Source organism: Narcine bancroftii, chromosome 1 (assembly GCF_036971445.1).
Source record: "Narcine bancroftii isolate sNarBan1 chromosome 1, sNarBan1.hap1, whole genome shotgun sequence".
Lineage (NCBI taxonomy): Eukaryota > Metazoa > Chordata > Chondrichthyes > Torpediniformes > Narcinidae > Narcine > Narcine bancroftii.
In genome coordinates this window covers 299,595,371-299,616,820 of record NC_091469.1, presented here as the reverse complement: position 1 = coordinate 299,616,820, position 21,450 = coordinate 299,595,371, and the positions used below count along the sequence as shown (strand labels likewise).

At 42.0% G+C, this 21,450-nt stretch overlaps 1 protein-coding gene across 6 annotated transcripts in view; it reads right to left on the bottom strand.

The window, feature by feature from the left end:
* Positions 1–21,450, bottom strand: part of ext2 (exostosin glycosyltransferase 2) — a 154,612-nt gene that overhangs the window by 119,878 nt on the left and 13,284 nt on the right. For all 6 annotated transcript variants that reach the window (XM_069905395.1, XM_069905385.1, XM_069905361.1 and 3 more), the window contains one exon: positions 20,127–20,216. In XM_069905395.1, the coding sequence (XP_069761496.1) occupies positions 20,127–20,216 (90 nt within the window). The remainder of the gene's footprint in view (positions 1–20,126; positions 20,217–21,450) is intronic.

The window sequence follows — 21,450 nt, the reverse complement described above, 5'->3', positions numbered from 1 at the left end:
TATACCTTCAGTTTAACCTTTTCTTCCTTCACGTACCTGCACTCTGGCAAAAACTTAAGTCATTTCAATCCCACAATGCAATTGCCATTTCACACTTGAATGCAGACACCGGGGATTGTACTAGGGGTCGAGGCCATCAATCCCTGATGTGCGATGATGTCATATGGCGCTGGCATTGAGCTGATTTTGGTTTCACACTAGACACTTTAAAGGCTGATTGGCCGTTAATTCCTGGGATCACTTGCAAGCGTGAAAGGGGCTATATTGAATAGTATCTCAATGATACACACAATATAATTTATTCAAACCCTATTCTCTGCAGAGTTTATAAATACATCCCATTTTTAATAGTGAAGCAATCGGGCACAATCAAGCTTACTTGAAGAACTTAAATCCCCCATTTTCAACTGTTACCTAAACATTTGTGCATTTTCACTAATTCTTCAAAAAAATGTGACTTTTTTCTCCAAAAAAAGCCATACCGTCAAAAATATATGTTTGTTTATTTATTATTCAATTTGTTCTCTGGTCCTTGAGGCAAAACATGCAAACACACAACCAGACGCAACACACACGCGGTACAGATGCAGGGCAAATGTACATATATAAAAATAAATTAATATTATTTAATAAATAATTGATTCTCAGATGGTTAGTGTGAGCATTTCCTTTAGTTGTTCAGCACTCTCACTGCCCGAGGGGAAAAAAAAACTTTCTCAGCCTGGTGGTACTGACTCTGATACTACTGCATCTCTTTCCAAGCAGGAGTAGCTAAAAGATAGTGTGTACGGGATGGTAGGTGTCCTCAACGATTTTGCACGCCCTCTTCAGACAATGATCCAGGTAGATCATGTCAATGAAGTGTGGGGAGATCCCAGTAGATCTTGTCAATGAGGAGGCTGTTGTACATAAAGTCAAAATGTTGCTTTTAATCTGATCTCAAGATATAAAAGCAATGCTGTCATTTCAGACACACAGCACCCCCAAAAAAATTAAAGATTCTGCTTTGATTTTATAAATCATAGGTTTACAATTAATGTTTTTTAATTAAGTTTGAGAGCTTTACATGCAAATCTTTATTTTGCAACAATTGAAAACCTGAATTAGCTATGTCTGGGATTTGCTGATATCGCAATTAGAAAGCAAGGCTTTGTAGCGGCTGCTACACTGTTCCTGAAAGAACTCACACAACCAGACGGGTTGAGCTCAGTGAGCAGACTAGTTTATTGCAGGTTGCTGGACTGTACTTATACTCCCAGCCCAGACCTGGCTGAGAACTGCGCTGGAGGGTGCTGACGTCACCCAGGTGTCACGTGGTCCCCCAGCATGGGCTTCTGAGCCCCGGGCTGGGAGGAAGGGAACACCCCCGACGGGGCCATTTTGGCCGGCTGTCCTACTGTGTGGCTTACAAACGGGGCCGGTTCACCTACTGTGTGAGCTACCACACAGCTCCCCCCCCCCCCCCCCCAGGACAGGCACCAATGTCCTTTTTCGCTGGGCGGCCTTGCTTCTTGGGCTGGGCTATGACCACTGGCTCAGTGGGATCGAGGTGAACTGGCTTCAGCCTGTCCACAGTAAACAGCTCCCACCTGCCGCCAATGTCCAGTGTGAACGTGGAGCTGGAACGCTGTACAACCCTGTACGGCCCCTCGTACGATCACTGCAGAGGTGCCGCAGTCAGGCCCCGCCGAACGAAAACGTACTTCGCGGAAAGCAGTTTGCCGGGAATGTGAGACGGGTGGGTGCCATGCCTGGGCAGCGGTGGGGGTTCGAACGAGTCCAAGCATGCCCTGAGGTGAGGAAGTAGTTCGTGCGGCAACCGCTGGGGATTGTGAGGTGGTGCCAGCGGTGCACCGTAGACCAGCTCAGCAGATGACGCCTGCAGATCTTCCTTGGGAGTGGAGTGGATGCCCAGGAGCACCCAAGGCAGTTCATCCGCCCAGTCGGGACCGGTGAGGCGGGCCTTGAGTTCCAACTTAAGGTGGCAGTGCAGACGCTCAACCAGTCCATTGGCCTGCGGGTGGTAGGCCATGGTGCAGTGTAGCTGGATCCCCAACCTGTTGGCGAGCTGTGCCCAGAGCGCAGATGTGAACTGAGTGCCCCGATCGCTGGTGTGGTGACCCGGGATGCCGAACCAGGCAACCCAACCATGCAACAGTGCTCGGGAGCAGGAGTCGGTGGAGTTGTCTGGCATCGGGATCGCCTCAGGCCAGCAAGTGGTGCGGTCCATCATTGTAAACAGGTAATGGTTGCCCCGGGAAATGGGTAAGGGCCCGACGATGTCCACGTGAATGTGGCTGAACCGTTCCCGGATGTGCTCAAACTCCTGTACGGGCACCCTGGTCTGTCTGTGCACCTTGGGCGTCTGGCAATGATTGCATGTTCTGGCCCAATCTACGATCTGCTTCCGCAGCCCATGCCATACGAATTGTTCTGCCACCATCTGGACAGTGGACCTGATGGATGGATGTGAAAGGTCGTGGATGTGATGGAAGACCTGCCTGCGCCACTGCTGGGGAACCACTGGTCGTGGAGTGCCTATGGACATATTGCACAGGATGGTACATTCGCCGCTCAGAGTCGGGAGGTCTCAGAACCGCAGGCCCGTGATGGCGTTCTTGAAGGCCCTCGTCTCCTCATCAGACTTCTGGTCCCTGGAGAGTTGGTCAAAGTCGAGGCCAGGCGTCAGCGCGCAGATGGCCTGTTGCAAGAGTGCATCAGCAACCACATTGCCTTTCCCCACCTTGTGCCGAATGTCGGTGGTAAACTCCGACACGAAGGAGAGGTGACGCTGCTGGCGGGCCGACCAGGGATCCTTTGCCATCACGAGCGGTTTGTGGTCGGTGAAGATGGTAAAAGTCCTCCCCTCCAAAAAATAGAGGAAATGCCGCACTGCCTAGTACATGCCCAGTAACTCGCGGTCGAAGGCATTATACTTGCATTCCAGCGGGTATAGCAGGCAGCTGAAGAATACCAGCGGCTTCCAATGTCCATTCACCAGCTGCTCAAGGACGGCACCGATGGCTGTGACAGAGGCATCGACAGAGAGTGCCATATGCAGGTCGGTGTGCGGGTGGGCAAGCATGGTGGCCTTTGTGAAGGCGTCCTTGGTGGCCTCGAATGCGGTGCAGGCTTCTGTGTTCCAAGTGAGCGTTTTGTGCTTGGCTGCGATGAGGGCGAATAGCGGCTGCATAATGCGCGCAGCTCCTGGGAGGAAACGGTTGTAAAAGTTGACCATACCCGTGAACTCATGCAGCCCCTTGAGGCTGTCCGGGCATGGGAACTCCCTGATAGCGGCAACCTTGGTAGCAGTGGGCATGGCTCCTTCAGCCGTGATGGTATGGCCCAGGAACTGCATGGACTCTCTCCCGAACTGGCACTTGGCCGGGTTGATGGTAAGGCCGAAATCGGGCAGCCGGGAGAAAAGGGCGCTTAGGTGGGCCTTGTGTTGTGCCTGGTCCTTGCTGGCGACGAGGATGTTGTCCAAATAAATAAAGATGAAATCCAAGTCCCTGCCCACAGAGTCCATGAGGTGCTGGAAGGTCTGAGCGGTGTTCTTGAGCCCAAATGGCATGCGGAGGAATTCAAACAAGCCAAAGGGGGTTATGATGGCCATCTTGGGTATGTCCTCGGGGTGCACTGGGATCTGGTGATTTCCGCGCACCAGGTCAACCTTGGAGAAAACCCTCGCAACATGCAGGTTGGCCGTAAAGTCTTGGAAGTGAGGGATGGGGTAACGGCCAGGAACTGTTGCCTCGTTGAGCCATCGAAAGTCTCCGCAGGGACGCCAGCCGCTGGAGGCTTTCGGGACTAGGTGGATCAGCGAGGCCCATGGGCTGTCAGACCGCCGAATGATCCCCAGTTCCAACAGGTGCAAAAACTCCTCCTTCACCACCTGGAGCTCATCAGGCGGGAGCCGACGTGTCTTGGGGTGAACCGGTGGGCCCTGGGTGGGGATGTGGTGGAACACCCCGTGGCGCAGCGAGGCAGTGGAGAACTGTGGCTTGAGGAGTGTCGGGAATTCGTCCAGGATTCACTGGAACTCGTCTCTGGGCATGCTGATCGTGGCCATCTGTGGTTGCTCCAAGCTGGTGGAATCGAGGTGAATGGCCTGGAAGGTACAGGCGTCCACCAGGCGCCTACCTCGAATGTCCACCAGAAGCCCATGTGTGAGGAGGAAGTCTGCACCCAGGATGGCAGTCGGGAGGGACGAGAAGGTGAACCTCCACGTGAAATTTCGATGGCCGATCTGGAAGTGGACTGTCTTGTCTCCATACGTCCGGATTGCTGTTGTGTTGGCTGCACGGAGGGGAGGTCCACGAGGTTGGCTCCTGGACTCGACGGCCGTGCGCAGGATGACGCTGATCTGGGCTCCTGTGTCAACAAGGAATCGCCGGCCGCTGACTGAGTCCCGCAGGTAGAGGAGCCTGTGTCCTCGGCCAGCCGCCACAGCCATTAACAGCGGCCAGCCTGGTCGTTTCCCTGGAACGAGCAGGGTTGACGACACTTCTAAGCCTTGGTTCCCCAGCGCTGGTGGTAGAAGCAAAGGCCTGGAGCGAATGCTGTGGCCTTGGTTATGCTCTTGGGGTCCCTGCAGGGGCCAGATGCTCTACCAGAACGCTAGGGGCGGGCTTGGCGTGGTCATGCCCGTGCCTTGTGACCTGCTGGACCGCTGAGCCCTCCAGGAATCAAGTGAGCCATAGCTCTTGGGCCTTCTGGGTGACCCTTCTCGGGTCGGTGAAGCTCTCCTGGACCAGCAGTGGCCGGATGTCCCTGGGAATATGGTTGAGGAAAATGCGCTCGAAGAGTGGGCAGTTGGTGCTCACCCATGAGCACGAGCATCTTGTCCATCAGCTCCATCGGGGACCTGTCCCCCAGGGCGTCGAGGTGCAGAATCCGAGCGGCATGTTGGTGTCTGGATAAGTCAGAGGGATCCGGTAAGCATTCGCTTGATGGTCTCGTATTTGTCTTCGGTGGGTGGGTGCTGAACGAGGTGCAGCACGTGTCTGGCGGTGGCCTGGTCCAGGGCAGCGACCAGATGGTAGAATTTGGTCATGTCGGACGAAATCTAGCAGAGGTGAAACTGAGCCTCCGCGTAGCCAAACCAGGTCTCCGGCTCCTGAACCCAGAATTCAGGCAGTTTTGCAGCTATTGCGCTGATCCCAGGCTCGCTCATGATGGTTTCAAAGATGTTTGAACCAGTCGGGGTCACCAATTGTAGCGGCAGCTCCATTGCTCCTGCAATAACACACACAACCAGACGGGTTGAGCTCAGTGAGCAGACTGGTTTATTGCAGACTGCTGGGCTTCACTTATACTCCCAGCCCGGACCTGGCTGAGAAGCACTGGAGGGCACTGATATCATCCAGGCATCACGTGGTCCCCCAGCGTGGGCTTCTGAGCCCCATGCTGGGAGGAAGGGAACACCCCCGACAGCGCCATTTTGGCTGGCTGCCCCGCTGCATGGTTTACAAGCGGGACCGGTTCGCCTGCCTAGTGGTGAGCAGCCATATGCTTCTTCTTTAATGCAGTTGACAATCTCAGATCTGGTTTCAAGTGGATGTTGACTTATGTTATAAAAAAAATCTGGTTCTCTCATTTTAAGCTGAATTTTACTGATTTTGTACTTTGAAGCTAAATTTAATTTTAAATAGCTTTAATTTAAAAAAAAATTAGACACACAACATGGTAACAGACCCTTGCAGCCCACAAGTCTATGCCACCCAAATACACTAATTAATTTACAAATCATGTACATTTTTTAAAAATTACGTTTTTTTTTTGAGATTACAGCACAGCATTCTAGATTGGTCAAGTTACCAGGTATATATTGAAATTAATTTCACTTATTAGTATTAGTGATAAATTGCACCATTTTCTGCATCTGTAAATGGTATTTAACATGTTAATAACTTTGTTCATCCTTGCATCTGATGAAATGGTGCAGCCGAGATAGGTAAACTGGTTGACCGTTTTGAGTTTTGTGTGCCCGATGGAGATGTGGGGGGGCTGGTAGTCATGGTGGGGAGCTGGCTGATGGAGGACCTCAGTTTTCTTCAGGCTGACTTCCAGGCCAAACATTTTGGCAGTTTCCGCAAAGCAGGACGTCAAGCGCTGAAGAGCTGGCTCTGAATGGGCCATCAGATGCAAGGATCGACAATGAGATAGACAACAGACTCGCCAAGGCAAATAGCGCCTTTGGAAGACTACATAAAAGAGTCTGGAAAAACAACCAACTGAAAAACCTCACAAAGATAAGCGTATACAGAGCCGTTGTCATACCCACACTCCTGTTCGGCTCCGAATCATGGGTCCTCTACCAGCATCACCTACGGCTCCTAGAACGCTTCCACCAGCGTTGTCTCCGCTCCATCCTCAACATCCATTGGAGCGCTTTCATCCCTAACGTCGAAGTACTCGAGATGGCAGAGGTCGACAGCATCGAGTCCACGCTGCTGAAGATCCAGCTGCGCTGGGTGGGTCACGTCTCCAGAATGGAGGACCATCGCCTTCCCAAGATCGTGTTATATGGCGAGCTCTCCACTGGCCACCGTGACAGAGGTGCACCAAAGAAGAGGTACAAAGACTGCCTAAAGAAATCTCTTGGTGCCTGCCACATTGACCACCGCCAGTGGGCTGATATCGCCTCAAACCGTGCATCTTGGCGCCTCACAGTTTGGCGGGCAGCAACCTCCTTTGAAGAAGACCGCAGAGCCCACCTCACTGACAAAAGGCAAAGGAGGAAAAACCCAACACCCAACCCCAACCAACCAATTTTCCCCTGCAGCCGCTGCAACCGTGTCTGCCTGTCCCGCATCGGACTTGTCAGCCACAAACGAGCCTGCAGCTGACGTGGACTTTTACCCCCTCCATAAATCTTCGTCCGCGAAGCCAAGCCAAAGAACTTTGTTCATACATATTTCATGCAAACTTCAGTGAATTTGTACTTTTCTTTTCTGAGTTTGATGGATATATGACAGGTCACAAACAAGGTGTAAAGACCCCAATTTAGGTTGCTTTGCATGCATAGCACACACCCATAGAAAATAATCACTGTTTGAATGTCAGATTTTTAAGCCAGTATTTTATCTGTAAATACCATTTATTAGTTTAATAATTTCCATAAACCAATAGGAATCAACAGGAGCAAGAGGCCACTGATCCTTCAAGCCTGCTCCACCACTCAACATTTTCAAGGCTGATCTGCCAATCATCTCAGTCTTGCCCCTGCCAGTTCCCCCTTAGCTCATAACTCTTCAATCGTTCAAAAATGTATCAACTTCCTCTTTAAGTATCCCCAATTATCTAGATGATATAATCTTTTGGAGGGTACAATTGCAGAGATGTATCACTCTCTGAAAAGGGAACATGTAAATATTTTATCAATGATTTTAAGGAATTTGCATACAATGGATTAATTTTATTCTATACTCTAATTTGGAGTAAAAATAGTTATCATCAAAAATAAGCTGTGGGTATATTGAGATTACGATGAAGTTTATCAACCATGATCCAGGCACGGAAAAACCTTGATTCACATTTGCTGATGACAGAAATAGGAAAAGCAGCAACTGCAGACAGACTGCATTTTTTTCCCCTCCCGGCATCTTGTCTCTTGAGGGTATTGAGTCATAGAGGAAGAATGAAAGCTGGAAACCTGCTGGTAAACCCTCTGATTTGTGGTTGCTCCATGTTTAGGCTTAATTGTGGTTTTAATTCTGCACTGATCTTGTGATATAATTTTGAGCTGTCTTTAATAATACGAAGTTGTGACTGGTTGCAGTAATTTTTCTTTAAATCTCAAAGCTTCTGAAGCATTTTAAAGCCAATTTGTTTTCCTTTTAAGAGAATCCAACTACTCTATTACTCAGCAGATGATAAATTGAATTAAATTGCAAGTGCCATCACTTGACTTTTCACCCATTTAATAGGTACTGTGGTTATTACACACCAAAGTTATTCCTTTTATGTCTATCTGAGGATGCACACATATTTAAGAATGAAAATTATTAGCAGATGCACTGATGAAGAAAATCTCTTACAGACCTATTTTATAGTGTATCAATACACGTTGAAAAATGCCATGACTTCTATGGAGCTAAATGGTGTGCATACTGTACAGCAAACATTGTATCTAAAAACAGTTTTTTTCTATTTACGCCAAGGGATAATCATAAAGAAGAATCTTCTGCAATCAAGGAAGAGGTCATACCAACCCTGAAAAACTTGTGACAATTGGCTAGTTCAGCTTACAACAGACAACCTGGCAAAAATGCACTTAAAGCCACATCATTAAAAGATTAAAAATAAAAGAATATACTGAGAATGTTCCACAACCTCTGTAGTAGGTCAACACAATCAGAAGGTCAATTATTCCACAACCAAAACTAACAAGAGCATAATCATATGGTCACCTTTTCTTGATCTTGTCATCTTCAATTACATGATGAGTAAACACATGTGTGACAGGAAAAGGTCTGCAGAGCTTATGTCCAAAATAGCATTGCACTGATTGCACTGTCAACATCAAAACTTGTCTTGTATTTTAATATGGGCCAGTGCTGATGTGGTGGAACATTAAAAAAAAGAAATGCCCCAGTTACAGTTGAATAACTCCTATTTTACAACAATAACTATTCTTCAAAAGGTTCCTCACTGACTGTAATGTGCTTTGATATGTCACCACATTGTGAACAGCACTACATTAACACAAGTTTAGAACTGATGTGAGTAGAGCATCTGAATACAGGTGCTCCTCAACTTACAATGGGGTCACGTTTCAGCAACCCCATTGTAAGTCAAAAAATAATGTCGGACCATTGTAAGTAGGGGACTGCCTGGGTATATCTGAATACACAATTAAAAATGTACTAAAAATGTTGACTTGCTCAAATGAACAAGGTTCATTTCAATATACTTTAAATATTTAGACCTTTGAGACAACCAGAAGCAGTGTTTTGAGCTTCCTTAATCAATTGCTTGCTGTTAATTTTAGATTCATAAAAGTTTAACTCAAGAATGGAACAAATCTCATAATAATTAAAAAAATAAAGTCACATTATTTGAACAAATTTGGAAACCGTACATGGAACATAACAGAGAGGGCCTAGCACGGACCTCCACCCCCTAAAATGATAGAATGAGAAGAAGACGAAATGAACTGACCCAGTGTGTAAAAGTAGATGACACAATTTTCTTGTTTTTTTCATTGTGTGATGACATTGTTTAATGGGTTTAATGTATTGTATATGTTGGACGTTTAATGGGTTTAGAGGGGGGTGGGAGGGAGGGGAGGGGAGGAAGGGGAGAAAATGACATTGTGTATATTCAAGAGGGAAATGTTTGTGTGTATTTTGATTAATATGGTTCATAGTGTGAAAAATAAAAAAATGTTTTAAAAAATGGAACAAATTTAAGATTTATTGTCAGAGTACATACATGATATAACATACAACCCTGAGATTCTTTCAGCAGGTGAGGAAGAATTACCATTTATTGGTAGTGGAAAACAAAACTGTACACAACATACACATGTAAACAAATAAAGAACTGTAAAAAGATAACAAATGTAAACAAACTGACTGTGCAATACAGAAAGAATTTTTTAAAAATCAATAAAGTGCAAAAGTAAGAGTCCTTAAATAAGTCCCTGATTGAGTTTGTTGTTGAAGAGTCTGATGATGGAGGGGTAGCAGCTGTTCCTGGACCTGGTGGTACAGGTTTTATGGCACCTATATCTGATGGCAGCAGCGAGAACAGAGCGTGTGCTGGGTGTTGTGTATTCTTGATGATTGTTGTTGTTCTCCAACAACAAACATCTGCAATATCCTATTTCTGCAACATAACACAACTGATCTAACTTCCTTGCTACGATGCTCATCACAAAACCTCAGCAATGCATAAGCATTTCACATTTTAACCTGTTTTAATTAAAAGCTTGAGGAGCAAAATTCCAACATCTCAAGATCCAGTTAAGTAGTATACCCATCTTCATAGAGAATGGCTTTGAGTATTAGAGTTTGAATACCATGTTGCTATTGTACAAAATATTGATTATAATGCATTTGGAGTACAGTTTACATTTCTGGCTGTCACCACAGGAAGAAATTTGGTCATAATAGAGCACATACAGAGATTCAGCAGTGTATTGCCTAGAATGGAGGGCTGTAGTTATTAGGGGAGATTGGATAAGGGGTTATTCTCACTGCCATATAGGAGACTGAGGGATGACCCTTTAGAGGTATACAAAATGAGAGAGACAGAGGTAGGATAGTCAGAATCATTTTACCAGGGCAGGGGAGTCTAAAATTAGAGGGTATGGATTTAAGGCAAGAAGGATGTTGGGATGTTCTGTTGAAGTTGCACAAGACATTATGAGGGGTATAGATAGGTTCAATGAAAGCAGGCTTTTTCCATTGAGGTTGGGTGATAGAAGAATAAAAGGATATGGATAAACAATAAAAGGTGAAATGCTTAAAGGGAATATTAGGGGGAACTTCTTCACTCAGAGGTAGTGAGTGGAACAAGCTGCCAGTAGAAGTGGGGGATGCAGGTTCAGCATTTAAGAGCAAGTTGGGTAGGTGCATGGATAAGAGGGTATGGAGGGTTATGTTCGAGGTGCAGGTTGATAGAACAAGATGGAGGATATGTCAGCACTGCCTAGGTGGGCCAAAGGACACATTTCTCTGCTGTAGTGTTGTATAGAGAAATTAAAGAAGAGCTGAGGGTTACCTTTCCCCACCCCCCCCCCCCCCCCACCTTACAGAAAGCAGTGAATATTTGGAACAAGCTACCAGAGCTGGTTCTGGATACAACTACAAAGGCATTTAGGACAGGTACTTGGAAAGGCATGGAATGAGATGTGCCTATTTATTTTTGAAAATTTTATTTAAAAACTTTTCCATACATGTAATCATAGCCAAATGTAAAATATAATAATCAAATATTAATATTGAGTCCATTATACATGATGACATAAAATCCCAATCCCCTCCCCTCTTAACAAAACCGAAGAAAAGAAAGAAAGGAATAAGAAAAAGCATAGAAAAAGATAAATAAAGAAAATAAAAACAAGAAAATAAACCTGGTTGCCAAAGGACACTCCTCACCACACATCTCTGACCATCTGTATCTTTTAATACTTCCAAGGGGGTTAACAAAGTTTTCAGAGTTTAGGGAAAACATCTATCAATTAATTCCCACAATTTGTAAATACAGGTGCCAAATTTTCAAAAATATATCATATTTATTTCTTAGATTATAAATAATCTTTCTTCAAGGGGGAAAAAACTCAGAAAAGGCAAAGCAGGAGAATCTGTGGCATTCTCGGGCCCATGAATGATCAGCAACAGTCTCACTGATTAAATTTAGGACACAGATAGATGTTTGAACAATCAAGGATGTGGGGAAAGGTAAGTGGAACTGAGTGCACAGCCAGATCAGCCATGATTTTAATGGCTCAATGGGCCAGATGACCTATTCTTGTTCCTATTTCTTATGTTCTTCTACAATGTCTCAGATTTCCAGGATTAGGCTAACAAAACAAAATCTACATTATTTTTAATAACTACAGATAAATGAATTAAGCTGTACTTCACCACAAGAGCTAACAAAAATGTGCATTTGTAATAATAATTTTAAAAAATTAGGCAGAAGGGAAAAATCAAAACAATGTGCAGTTTGCATAGTGTCCTAGGCTAGATCAAATCATTCTCTACCAAGATAAAATAATAATATTTCCTCTGATATGACAATTAAAAGGAGTTTGGTAAATTTCCAAGCTGTTCCTTTTAAAAAACCCATAGTGCAATCTTAGAACTTAAAATTCATCAAAGAGGTCTGTTTTACACAGCTATGTCTACATTAGCAATAGAACAATAAATGTTGAAAATTACAAAAAGTAAAACAAGTTCAAAAACTCAATATCATATTGAAAAGCCAAAAAAAATGTGTAGGATTTTAAAAACATTTTAAATTCTCTAGTAGACTGTTATTTTATTGCAGTTTTTTTTTTAAAGAAAAAAAGAATTAAAAGACCAGGGAAATCTTACATTTTTGATCATAGTTTTAAATTTCTCATTTTCTTGGAAATGACCATGCGAGCCAAAAAAAAAAATAGGGGTAAAACATGAAGTATCCATATCATTCATGCAGAACTGCAGGTAATCAGCTCCAGGAGTCAACCTCAGAAGAGCATTTCCATTTCAAAGTCTTGCTATCATTGGATAATTATCAAGAAGAAACAGCCAATGGGAGTCTCCATAATCTGGGATCATGGGTCTATCCATTTCCATTTCAGATGAACTCAAGTCTAAAGGCAAAAAAGACATCACGGAGTCTACCTCCTTTTTTATTGCTTACTTGGCAAGATCAAAAAGGGAACAAAGTAATTGCAGCTGATCTTATTCTGGCAAATGTAACTGCTAGTTCAATCAGAATTGTAGCTTTGACCAGTCTTTTCAAAAGTTAATCCAGTAGCAGTAATATTTAAAGGCCAAGAAAAACATTGAAACAGAAATTATTAGCATTTTGAGGGCAAGGATAGAATTATAATACTTTGTACTCAATGAAAATATGATGTAATATACAGATTTAGAATGCAAAGACAAAATTGAAGGAGTGGGCATAATAGGGTGGAATGGATGACAGTCAACCGGCTTTATCCTCTGGCAGTACTCAAATATTGGCCTTAATTCTGCAGATTATATTTCAAGGACTAAACCAACTCATCAGTCTCAGCTGCAAAAATAGCAAGATTGAACATTTGATATACTGCAGACTTTAGTATAGTAACATTAAAAAATGTTTTACTGGCATGGTGAAAATGATGTCTAATATTTAAATTGAATTTTGAAAGAAACCACATGCAACATTTCTTGATGATTGCAAAACAAGGCAATGTAATTCCCTTTTTAGTTGTATAAAATATAGATACTGTGCAACATCAAAAGAAAACCTTATTAAAAAGTCGATTTTTTTTCTAATAAAACCTTTAAAACACTCTGTAACATAGTTCTAATTATTCTGAAGACTTGTGCAATGAAAGATATGGAAGTGATAGGACAGCAATACTGCAGCTATTCATAAATAATTCAGGCTTGAGTGGGACCTTCCCAACATTATTGTCATTAAAAGAGATATTTTCCTAATTCTTTTCACAAATCGGATGACTGCCCAACAATCTAAATAGTAACTCTTCAAAAAGATGTTGCAAAGAAACAACTACTACATTCTCCGCATCACTATAATGTTCACGATAGCCCCATACTTTTCACACACGATCACTATATTTAGTTGATCTGCATTAAGAGGGACTATCTATTGGCCCTTCATAGCATGATCCAAATGGCTGCTTGACCTCCAGTGTAAGTCTTTAACTCCAAGCATTGGCAAAGTAGAGGGATGACTCTGAAAGGTTTAATTGATTTTAATTGTTTTTTTTTTAATGTCTCACAAACCCAATCAAACTTGGAGCAGAATCAGGAAAAATTTCCTGAAATAATGCAGTTAAGAATCAAGTTCCCATGTCATACAGAATATGGATTGGACCCCAGACCTTATTCAATTTCAAACCATCAACAGTAGTCAGCATAATCTAGACTAACAGCTATGCAATAAAATGCCACAAATGATGCAGTAAAGGCTTTCTTTTATAAAACAGCAGCTCACTCTATGAATGAAGAACAAACAATTTATATTTTAAAAAAATAATGAATCAGCATTTACTTCAGCTCATAAATTGGAAATATATAAATCACAATTCAAACAGAAAATAACAATAGCCTTTCAGTTCCTCAGAGTTGATTGGCAATGATCATGTTTGAAAAACGCATAAAAACAATGAGTGGGAATGAAAAATAAATTGTTATGCACAGTAAACGGTGGGGCCTTGTCGAATAGTTCCATGAAAATGGCAACACGGGTAAGCAGGGTGGTGAAGAAGGCATCTGGCATGTTTTCCTTCTTCAATCAGGACACTGAGAACAGAAGTTGAGTCATCACGTTGTATGTTGGTGAAACTACATTTGAAGTCGTGGTGCAATTCTGGTTACCAAGCTGTACAAAAGATATTAAGCTAGAAAACGAAGAAAGATTCACAGGAATCTTACTGGAAATTGAAGCTTTAATGAGAGATTTGATAAGCTTGCTTCCCTGCTGAAAACATAGGAGGCTGAGGACTGGCTTTATAGGAGTATACAAAATCATAAAGGCCTTGCACAAAGTGAATGGTTACAGACTTTTTGCCAGGATATGTGAATCTAAAACATGCTTGCAAAAGATTTAAAAGAGACACAGAGGGTGGCAGGTAAATGGAATGAGCTGCTGAAGTGGAAGAGATGGGTTCAATTATCATGTTTAAAAGACTTTTAGGTAGGCACATGAATAGGTAAGAGTTAGCAAGTCATGGACCAAACACAGGAAATGGAACTAGCTTTTGATCCAAAGAGGCTGTTTTTATGCTGTAAAAATCCATGTCTCTATCCATTCATTTAATGATCAACCAGTTTGTGGAAAATTTATAAAGAGAATGATTGCTTGGATTTTCTTAATGCACTGGCAGTATTAATTTTCACAGCCAATATTTAATGAAGCTGACAGGAATCTAGAAATTGCCATCAGTGATTTGCTGCTGCCACACAGCAGGTATTGTTCCCCCAAAACTTTGAACATTTGACCCACGAAAGGATTCTGGAAGCAGAGGAATTCTGCAGTTGGATTGTGACCTTTGTGAAGGTCACTTGGAACAGCTGACCAATGAAAGGGTTTTGGAAGCAGAAGAAATACTACATTTCGACCAGCCCACATTTCGGAGAATCACTCACTTCGCCACCCCTAGAAAAGGAAAAGGGGAGTTTGGATTGCCATTCGTCTGAAAAGGACATTTCTCCGGAACCACCCCAACAAAGATTTTGTGAGTTTATAAGCAGTCTGTCACCCCGGTCTCACCCACCTACTTCGTGAACTTCTTTGCATCCATTTAAAGCCTGCATATCAACATTGAATTTTTTGAGACTGGACTTTGAACTGCCTTTTCAGAAGTATGCCTGAGCTGCTGTGGTCCGGGGTATTCCACACTGTAGCATGAATAAAAACTCCCACGGCTGGAGGGAGAACAAACGCTTTTATTAGCTTATAACTAATGGTAGGGTTCAACTGTAGTCTTCAGGAGGATTCTGGGTTTAGGCAGGGTTATATGTGGTCAGATGGGGGCGGAGCCAGGAGGCAGGGCCAGCCATCAGCACAACACCCTACCAGTGAATCCCAGTTCACTGCGCACACATACACATAAGTATATTCGTGCATAGATGGGGGTTACGTAGATAAGTTTAGATAAATTAAATAAGGTGCTACATTATTGTTAATAATTAAAGATATTATTTTAAATATAACACAGTCTTGGCTAATTTCCATTGCTGCTGCTGTCTGGTACATAACAAAATACACACTATATTAGAATACATCAATTGTCAATATACATTTAATTTTTGGAAAAATTATATTTTAGCTATTTTAATTGCATGCTCAAAATATTAAATCAAAACTTGGCTTTTAAATGTGCTTTTGAGAATTCTTTAGAGTTCAATTTTTAGTCAGCTTGATGGATAATTGATAGAAGTCTGGGAACCCAAGAAAACAAATGTCTGACAGAAAATTATAATGGAAAGGGGATCCCAAGCCTCTGAGACTGTTAGATCTTAGTGCGCACCTTTGTGGCTATCATTGAACATCATCATTCCTCTAACTTTCTGTGTCTAAACTTATTGAGCAAATCTTCCATGATATTTACAACAAAGCTATTTCTTTTGTCACCTCATTTTCAAATGTACTTCAACAGCATTTATTGGAAGATTAAGGGAACAGCATGTGCATAGACTAACAACATCTGATAATGAAATACAGAAAGAAACTAACAGTGGGAAAGGGCAAAGAGCAAATACAAGCACAGGATATAAATTTAGATTCCTCATTCAAGGCAGTAACAACTGAATTCCAATGCTCCTAGTTTCATTTTTAAGCCTTTATTGATTCTGAACCAATGAACAAAAATCCAGAGCTCTTTATTTCAGTATCTAGAGATCAAAAATAAAAAAATCTACAAGTAAGCCAAGAATGTTGCTTCAAAAATGAGACAACCGAAATTGTGAATCTGTGTCAAACGAAAAGCTATGGCTTTCCTGATTAAATTGCATAAACTTTAAAAATAATAAGTAAAATAATGATTGCAATTTTACAAGGTCAGATGATATTTACAGCACACTTTAAATTAATCTTTCAGTCACATATCTGTCACTTAATATTGTAACAAAAATAACATATTTCTCATGCTATGAAAACAGAACAGTTACAGTGATGTTTACTTTCAACTTTTGGCTGTTAACTGCTGCCATCCTGTGGAATTGAATAAAATTTCCACAAAAAAATGCTCAAAATTTTAATATCGGTAATAAGTAGCAAATAAAGGACATTTGGCATTTATTGTGCCTACAAAAATGGACAGATCTTTGGTGAACATTTAATATACCCTGGGTTATGAGATCCAAAAACCTGTCTAAACAGGGCAAGCTACACCAACATGCCTATTTAACCTTGAACAGTAAAGCACAAGAAAGACCCTTCAGTCCACGTCTGTGCTGAATATGATGTCTGAATCAAATGAAAAAATCTGTTATTTGCACCAAATAAATACTCATCCATTCATCTAAAGCCTCTTAAATGCTACTATTTTAGTTCCTTCCACTACTCATGGCAGCTTGTTCCTTGTTTGAAATATTTGCCCCGCATACCTCTCAAACTTCCTTAAACATTTGTTCTCACTGAAAAAAAAATCCTTAAAGGGTTTAAACCATAAATTATTTTACTGTAGAACCATCTAGAAAAAGCAAATTAAAACAAAGGAAAAGATAGGCATTAACAGATAAAAGGCAACAAAATGTAAAATTTAAAATAATTTAAATTTGACGATTAAACACTTGGAAAATAAGCTTCTCAGTGTGTTTGATATAAATGGACTTGATACACTGTTGAACATTCACTTCATGAAGAAGCCTTACATTTATTCTGCCATACCTAATGAGGGTCTCATAGGCAAACAATAATTTCTCTTTTTTAATGCCTTTGAACACAACTTTTCAGTAGCATATGTAGCAAGAGGGTAGTTATTCATTTTTGGTTTTAAACTATGCATGGATGAATGTCAGAAGTTGCATCCAAATGAGGGAAGAAAAACACCAACACTTTTTGCATTGTTCCATGCTCAAAATCCAAATCAAAACTTTGAGATTTGAGAACAATGAAACTAAATACAGTAAAACCCCTCGGTAATACAGTAATACCCAGTTCGGAATTCAAGAAAGTGGCAACATAAAGAACTGACAAAAAAAAAGGGAAAATAAAATAAGAAAATCTGTTAAAAAAATACACAAGTTAAAAATTGTAAATGTTCTCTAAAGTATCTCATAACCTTTGGTGAAGACGGAAGCAAATATTCAGCCAGCAGAGCGCTTTGGTCATGCTTTGCTCGTAGTGGCTGTTTGAATAAAGTTGTGTGAAACAGCAATGGTGTCACCCAGGATGAAGAGCTGGTTGATGCAATTCGTGGTGGAGGTGACTCTCTTAACGTGTTTCCTTATCCCTGATTAGTAAGAATTGCCCCGGTCAGAGGCTTTATCTGTAAACTTGGTGGGGTGGGGAGGTGGGATTATAATTATCTATAATTATATTGTTTGCCTTTCAGGTGGCTCCATGAAAGGGGGAGGAATCTGCAGATGCAGCGACAGGAAAATGTTTTCAAAGAATGTGACTGCAAATACAGTAAAATGCTTTAAAGTTTGATTATTCAGACAAGTGAAGTTTGTTCACGGTAAATAGAGTAGAGCATTTTTGACTTTTATTCTTAATGCAGGTGTATTAGTTGGGCTCTGCAAGAGTAAATCTCAAGAAACTGGAGAATACCAATCCCCATGGGTGCCAGATCCAGGGGTTTTGCTGCACTTTAAAAGTCATTTTCAATGTTGAAGTACACCTCAGTAAGCCCTTTCAAATCGCCTTGTAAAATGGGGTTAACTGGGCACTTTACTAGACCTAGGTACAGGGCTATTTGAAAGGGCCAACCCTGGTAAGCCCAGTCAAAATCCACCCAGGTCCCAGAACTACCTTGAGGTAGTCAGGGAATTCAGTAAAATTTTCCTGGGCAACTTCCTCCGCCTATTTGAAAGGGGAAATGGCTCACCTGGTTATTCTGGAACTTTAAACAGAAAGAACACAGGGAAAAGGGGATTCCCTGTGGTTGCATGACACTTTACTCACCATGTCATCACAGGTGTGGGATCTCCCTTAAATCACTGGGATGGCAACTTAACAGGTAGGTAAGGCTGCTATTTGAAAGGTGCAAGAGGTACACACCACCCAATAATCTCACCTGGGTCCCAGGAGGGCTACCTGGGTGCTGCAATTTGGAAGCGCCTAGTGTCTTAATGCATGTTCTATCTTGGAAAAGGTTCAGATCTACTTCTAAGTAATTGTTCGCACTGGTTTCATTCACATTTCTGCTCTCAGGGGTTTAATGGCTCAACACAGAAGTGGAGGTGGTCAAGTTTTAGCATTCCACATCCTACCTATCTCACAAAAGAAATGAAATGACAACTACCCAATCTACTTATGCTTATGGAATATAATGTGTTCTGCTAGAGTACAAAATGATATACCAACAAAATGTTCAATAAATGCACCATTGGAAACCTTAGAGCAAAGGCAGTTTGAAATTTAAACTTAACAACTATGAGGAGTAATAATCTTACCAGTTAAAACCTGGTTTAGAAATAACATTACAACATGCATTAAACATTTGCAGCAATTATATTTTTGTTAAAGGTTTCAAACATAATATCTTAATAAATTATCCATGATAGAATTCTATGATAAAATTATCCTTGGACATTGGGCAGTACGATTAGCATAGCATGAAACGCTGTTTCAGCGCCAGCAATTGGGACCGGGGTTTGAATCCCGTGCTGTAAGGAGTTTGTATGTTCTCCCAGTGTCTGCATGGGTTTTCCTTGGGGGCTCCGGTTTCCTCCCTCCCTCCAAACAGTACCGGGAGTTGTAGGTCAGTTGAGTATGATAGGGTGGCATGGGCTCATGCTGTATGTTTAAATTTAAAATTTTTATAATTTAAATTTAAATATCCAGCCAAACATCATTTCTATCCAAAAGATCCAAATTTAACATTAGAAGATAAAGATAAATAATGCAGTGAAACCCCGATTTTAAGCACCCCAATTTAACACAAATTCAGATATAACACGATCAGCCTGCGCTGTCTGCCCGGCACCTGAAGTACACCACTCCCTAATCTGGGGCTTGTGTCAGGCCAGTGAGTGGTGGAGCGCAGTGCTGTGCAACTTCAGCAGCCCTCCAGGTCAGCTGGAGACGTGCATACCGGCGACCGCTGGTTGAAGCTGAAAGCCGGGCGGGTCCGCAGCAGCCTGCGCAGACACCAGTCTCAGCGCAGCAGGTTGCTGTCCAGGCACAGCACAGTCAGGCTGTGCGTCAGCGGCAGTGCGCTCTCTTACAGCTCCCTCAGCTTGTACAGCAGCCGTAGGATCTGCTTTTGCAGGGAGCTGATGCCCAGAGTGTGGCCTGGTTGTGCAGGTAGGACAGAGATTCAACCAAAATGGAAATGAGACAAGTTGCTGAAAGTGCCCAGTTCCACACTCCTGATGATGTTCTCACTGTATATGGAAGTAACCCCAAATTAGCACGACCCCGCTTTTTTTTTGCAATGACATTTTATGGACCCAAATGATCGCATTGTAATGGGGTTTCACTACATGTCAATGAAAATCTGACTTTAGTTATGAAGTACTGACTAGGCTTATAGAAAATCTTTTTTTTTCCAAATCAGATGCAAATATGTTGACTGATTAAATAAGATGAATGGAATCAGATAGTTGAGAATAACACTGACACGATAATGCATCTGCTAAAAAATTGTTTCCCATTCTTATCTCTTCCAATCAAAATAACAGCAAATATAAAAGTTGTAAAGAAGATACCCAGATAGTTTAGTATAAAGAATGAGAAGCAAATGAGGCAATTATTTGGCTTTTTTAGGGCTTTAAACTTACCTGCCACGTGGAACATCCAGGGCAGTATTATAATCAGGAGGGCCTCCAGGAAGCATGTTAAACAGCAAATGGTTTGTTCCTCTGTCCCATCTAAATAGTCAAGGCACAAATACTTTTAGAAAACAAGCAGTAGAGTATAACATTTGGAGAGTTAAGTTGAACAGAGACTTTCTACATGAACCTTGCAGGTTTCTTTAAGAGAATCAACATCTAATGAAAGGGTATGGTCTGACATAGGGGCTGGTTGAAATATTCTAGCTTAATTGGATTGTGAAATTCATTAGTCAGAGAATCATAGATGCTCCCCCATGAGGGAAAAAGTCTACTAATCCAAGGATCAGTCAGGAACACTCTTGCAAATATATATCAATCAATGGGGCAGCACTGTTGGCATAGCGGTTAGTGCAACGCCTTTACAGCACTAGTAATTGGGACCAGGGTTTGAATCCTGCATTGTCTGGAAGGAGTTTGTACATTCTCCCCGTGTATGCGTGGGTTTTCCCCGGGGGCTCCGGTTTCCTCCCAGTGTTCAAAACATTCTGGGGGTGCAGGTTAATTGGGTGTAAATGGGGTGGAACAGACTCATGGGCCTAAATAGCATGTTACTTGCCATATGCCCAAATTTAAATTTTAAATTTAAACCAAGAATAAACACATTTGTTGCCAATGTGTATGCCAACTAATACAAGGTGATAATGATGAACAAGCCTCACCTGTTGATCGTGCCAGCATTTCAAACCATTTGCTGATGACTGAAAGGGAGCGGAGAATAACAATTCTGATATCAAGACAGTATTTGACTATGCTTAGCATTAAGGAGTCGAGTAGATTGCAGTCAATGGAATCAGAGCCAGATTTAACAAAAAATAAAGGTGGTTCATGTAGTTTGCGGTCAACCATTTCGGACCCAGAAACTGAGTCCTTAAGGCAATATTCCAGTTCCAACCATTTTAGCTCAACTTCAATCCTTCCCCAAGGCAAAGATGGTGTGCTGGTTAATGAAGATATTGTTCAATTCCTTGAACAACTCCTTAAACAATGAAAGCAGCAGAACGTTTAGGTGGGAAACCAAAAATCATAATTAAAGCTAATTAGATCTATACTATTGAATTGGAAAGAGGTTAATCCTCCCACTGTTTTCCAATGGTTTACCCAAACTATACTATGTTTAAATTTAGAGAAAATTAGAAACTCTGTCTATGAATCCCCTTCTAAGTTCGAGTTAACCTGGCGACCATTTATTCAATATTTTCATTTGTGGTGAGTTGATCTGGCTCTGTTTTCTTTTTATGATTATATATGATAATTGGGCTGTTAGATGAGA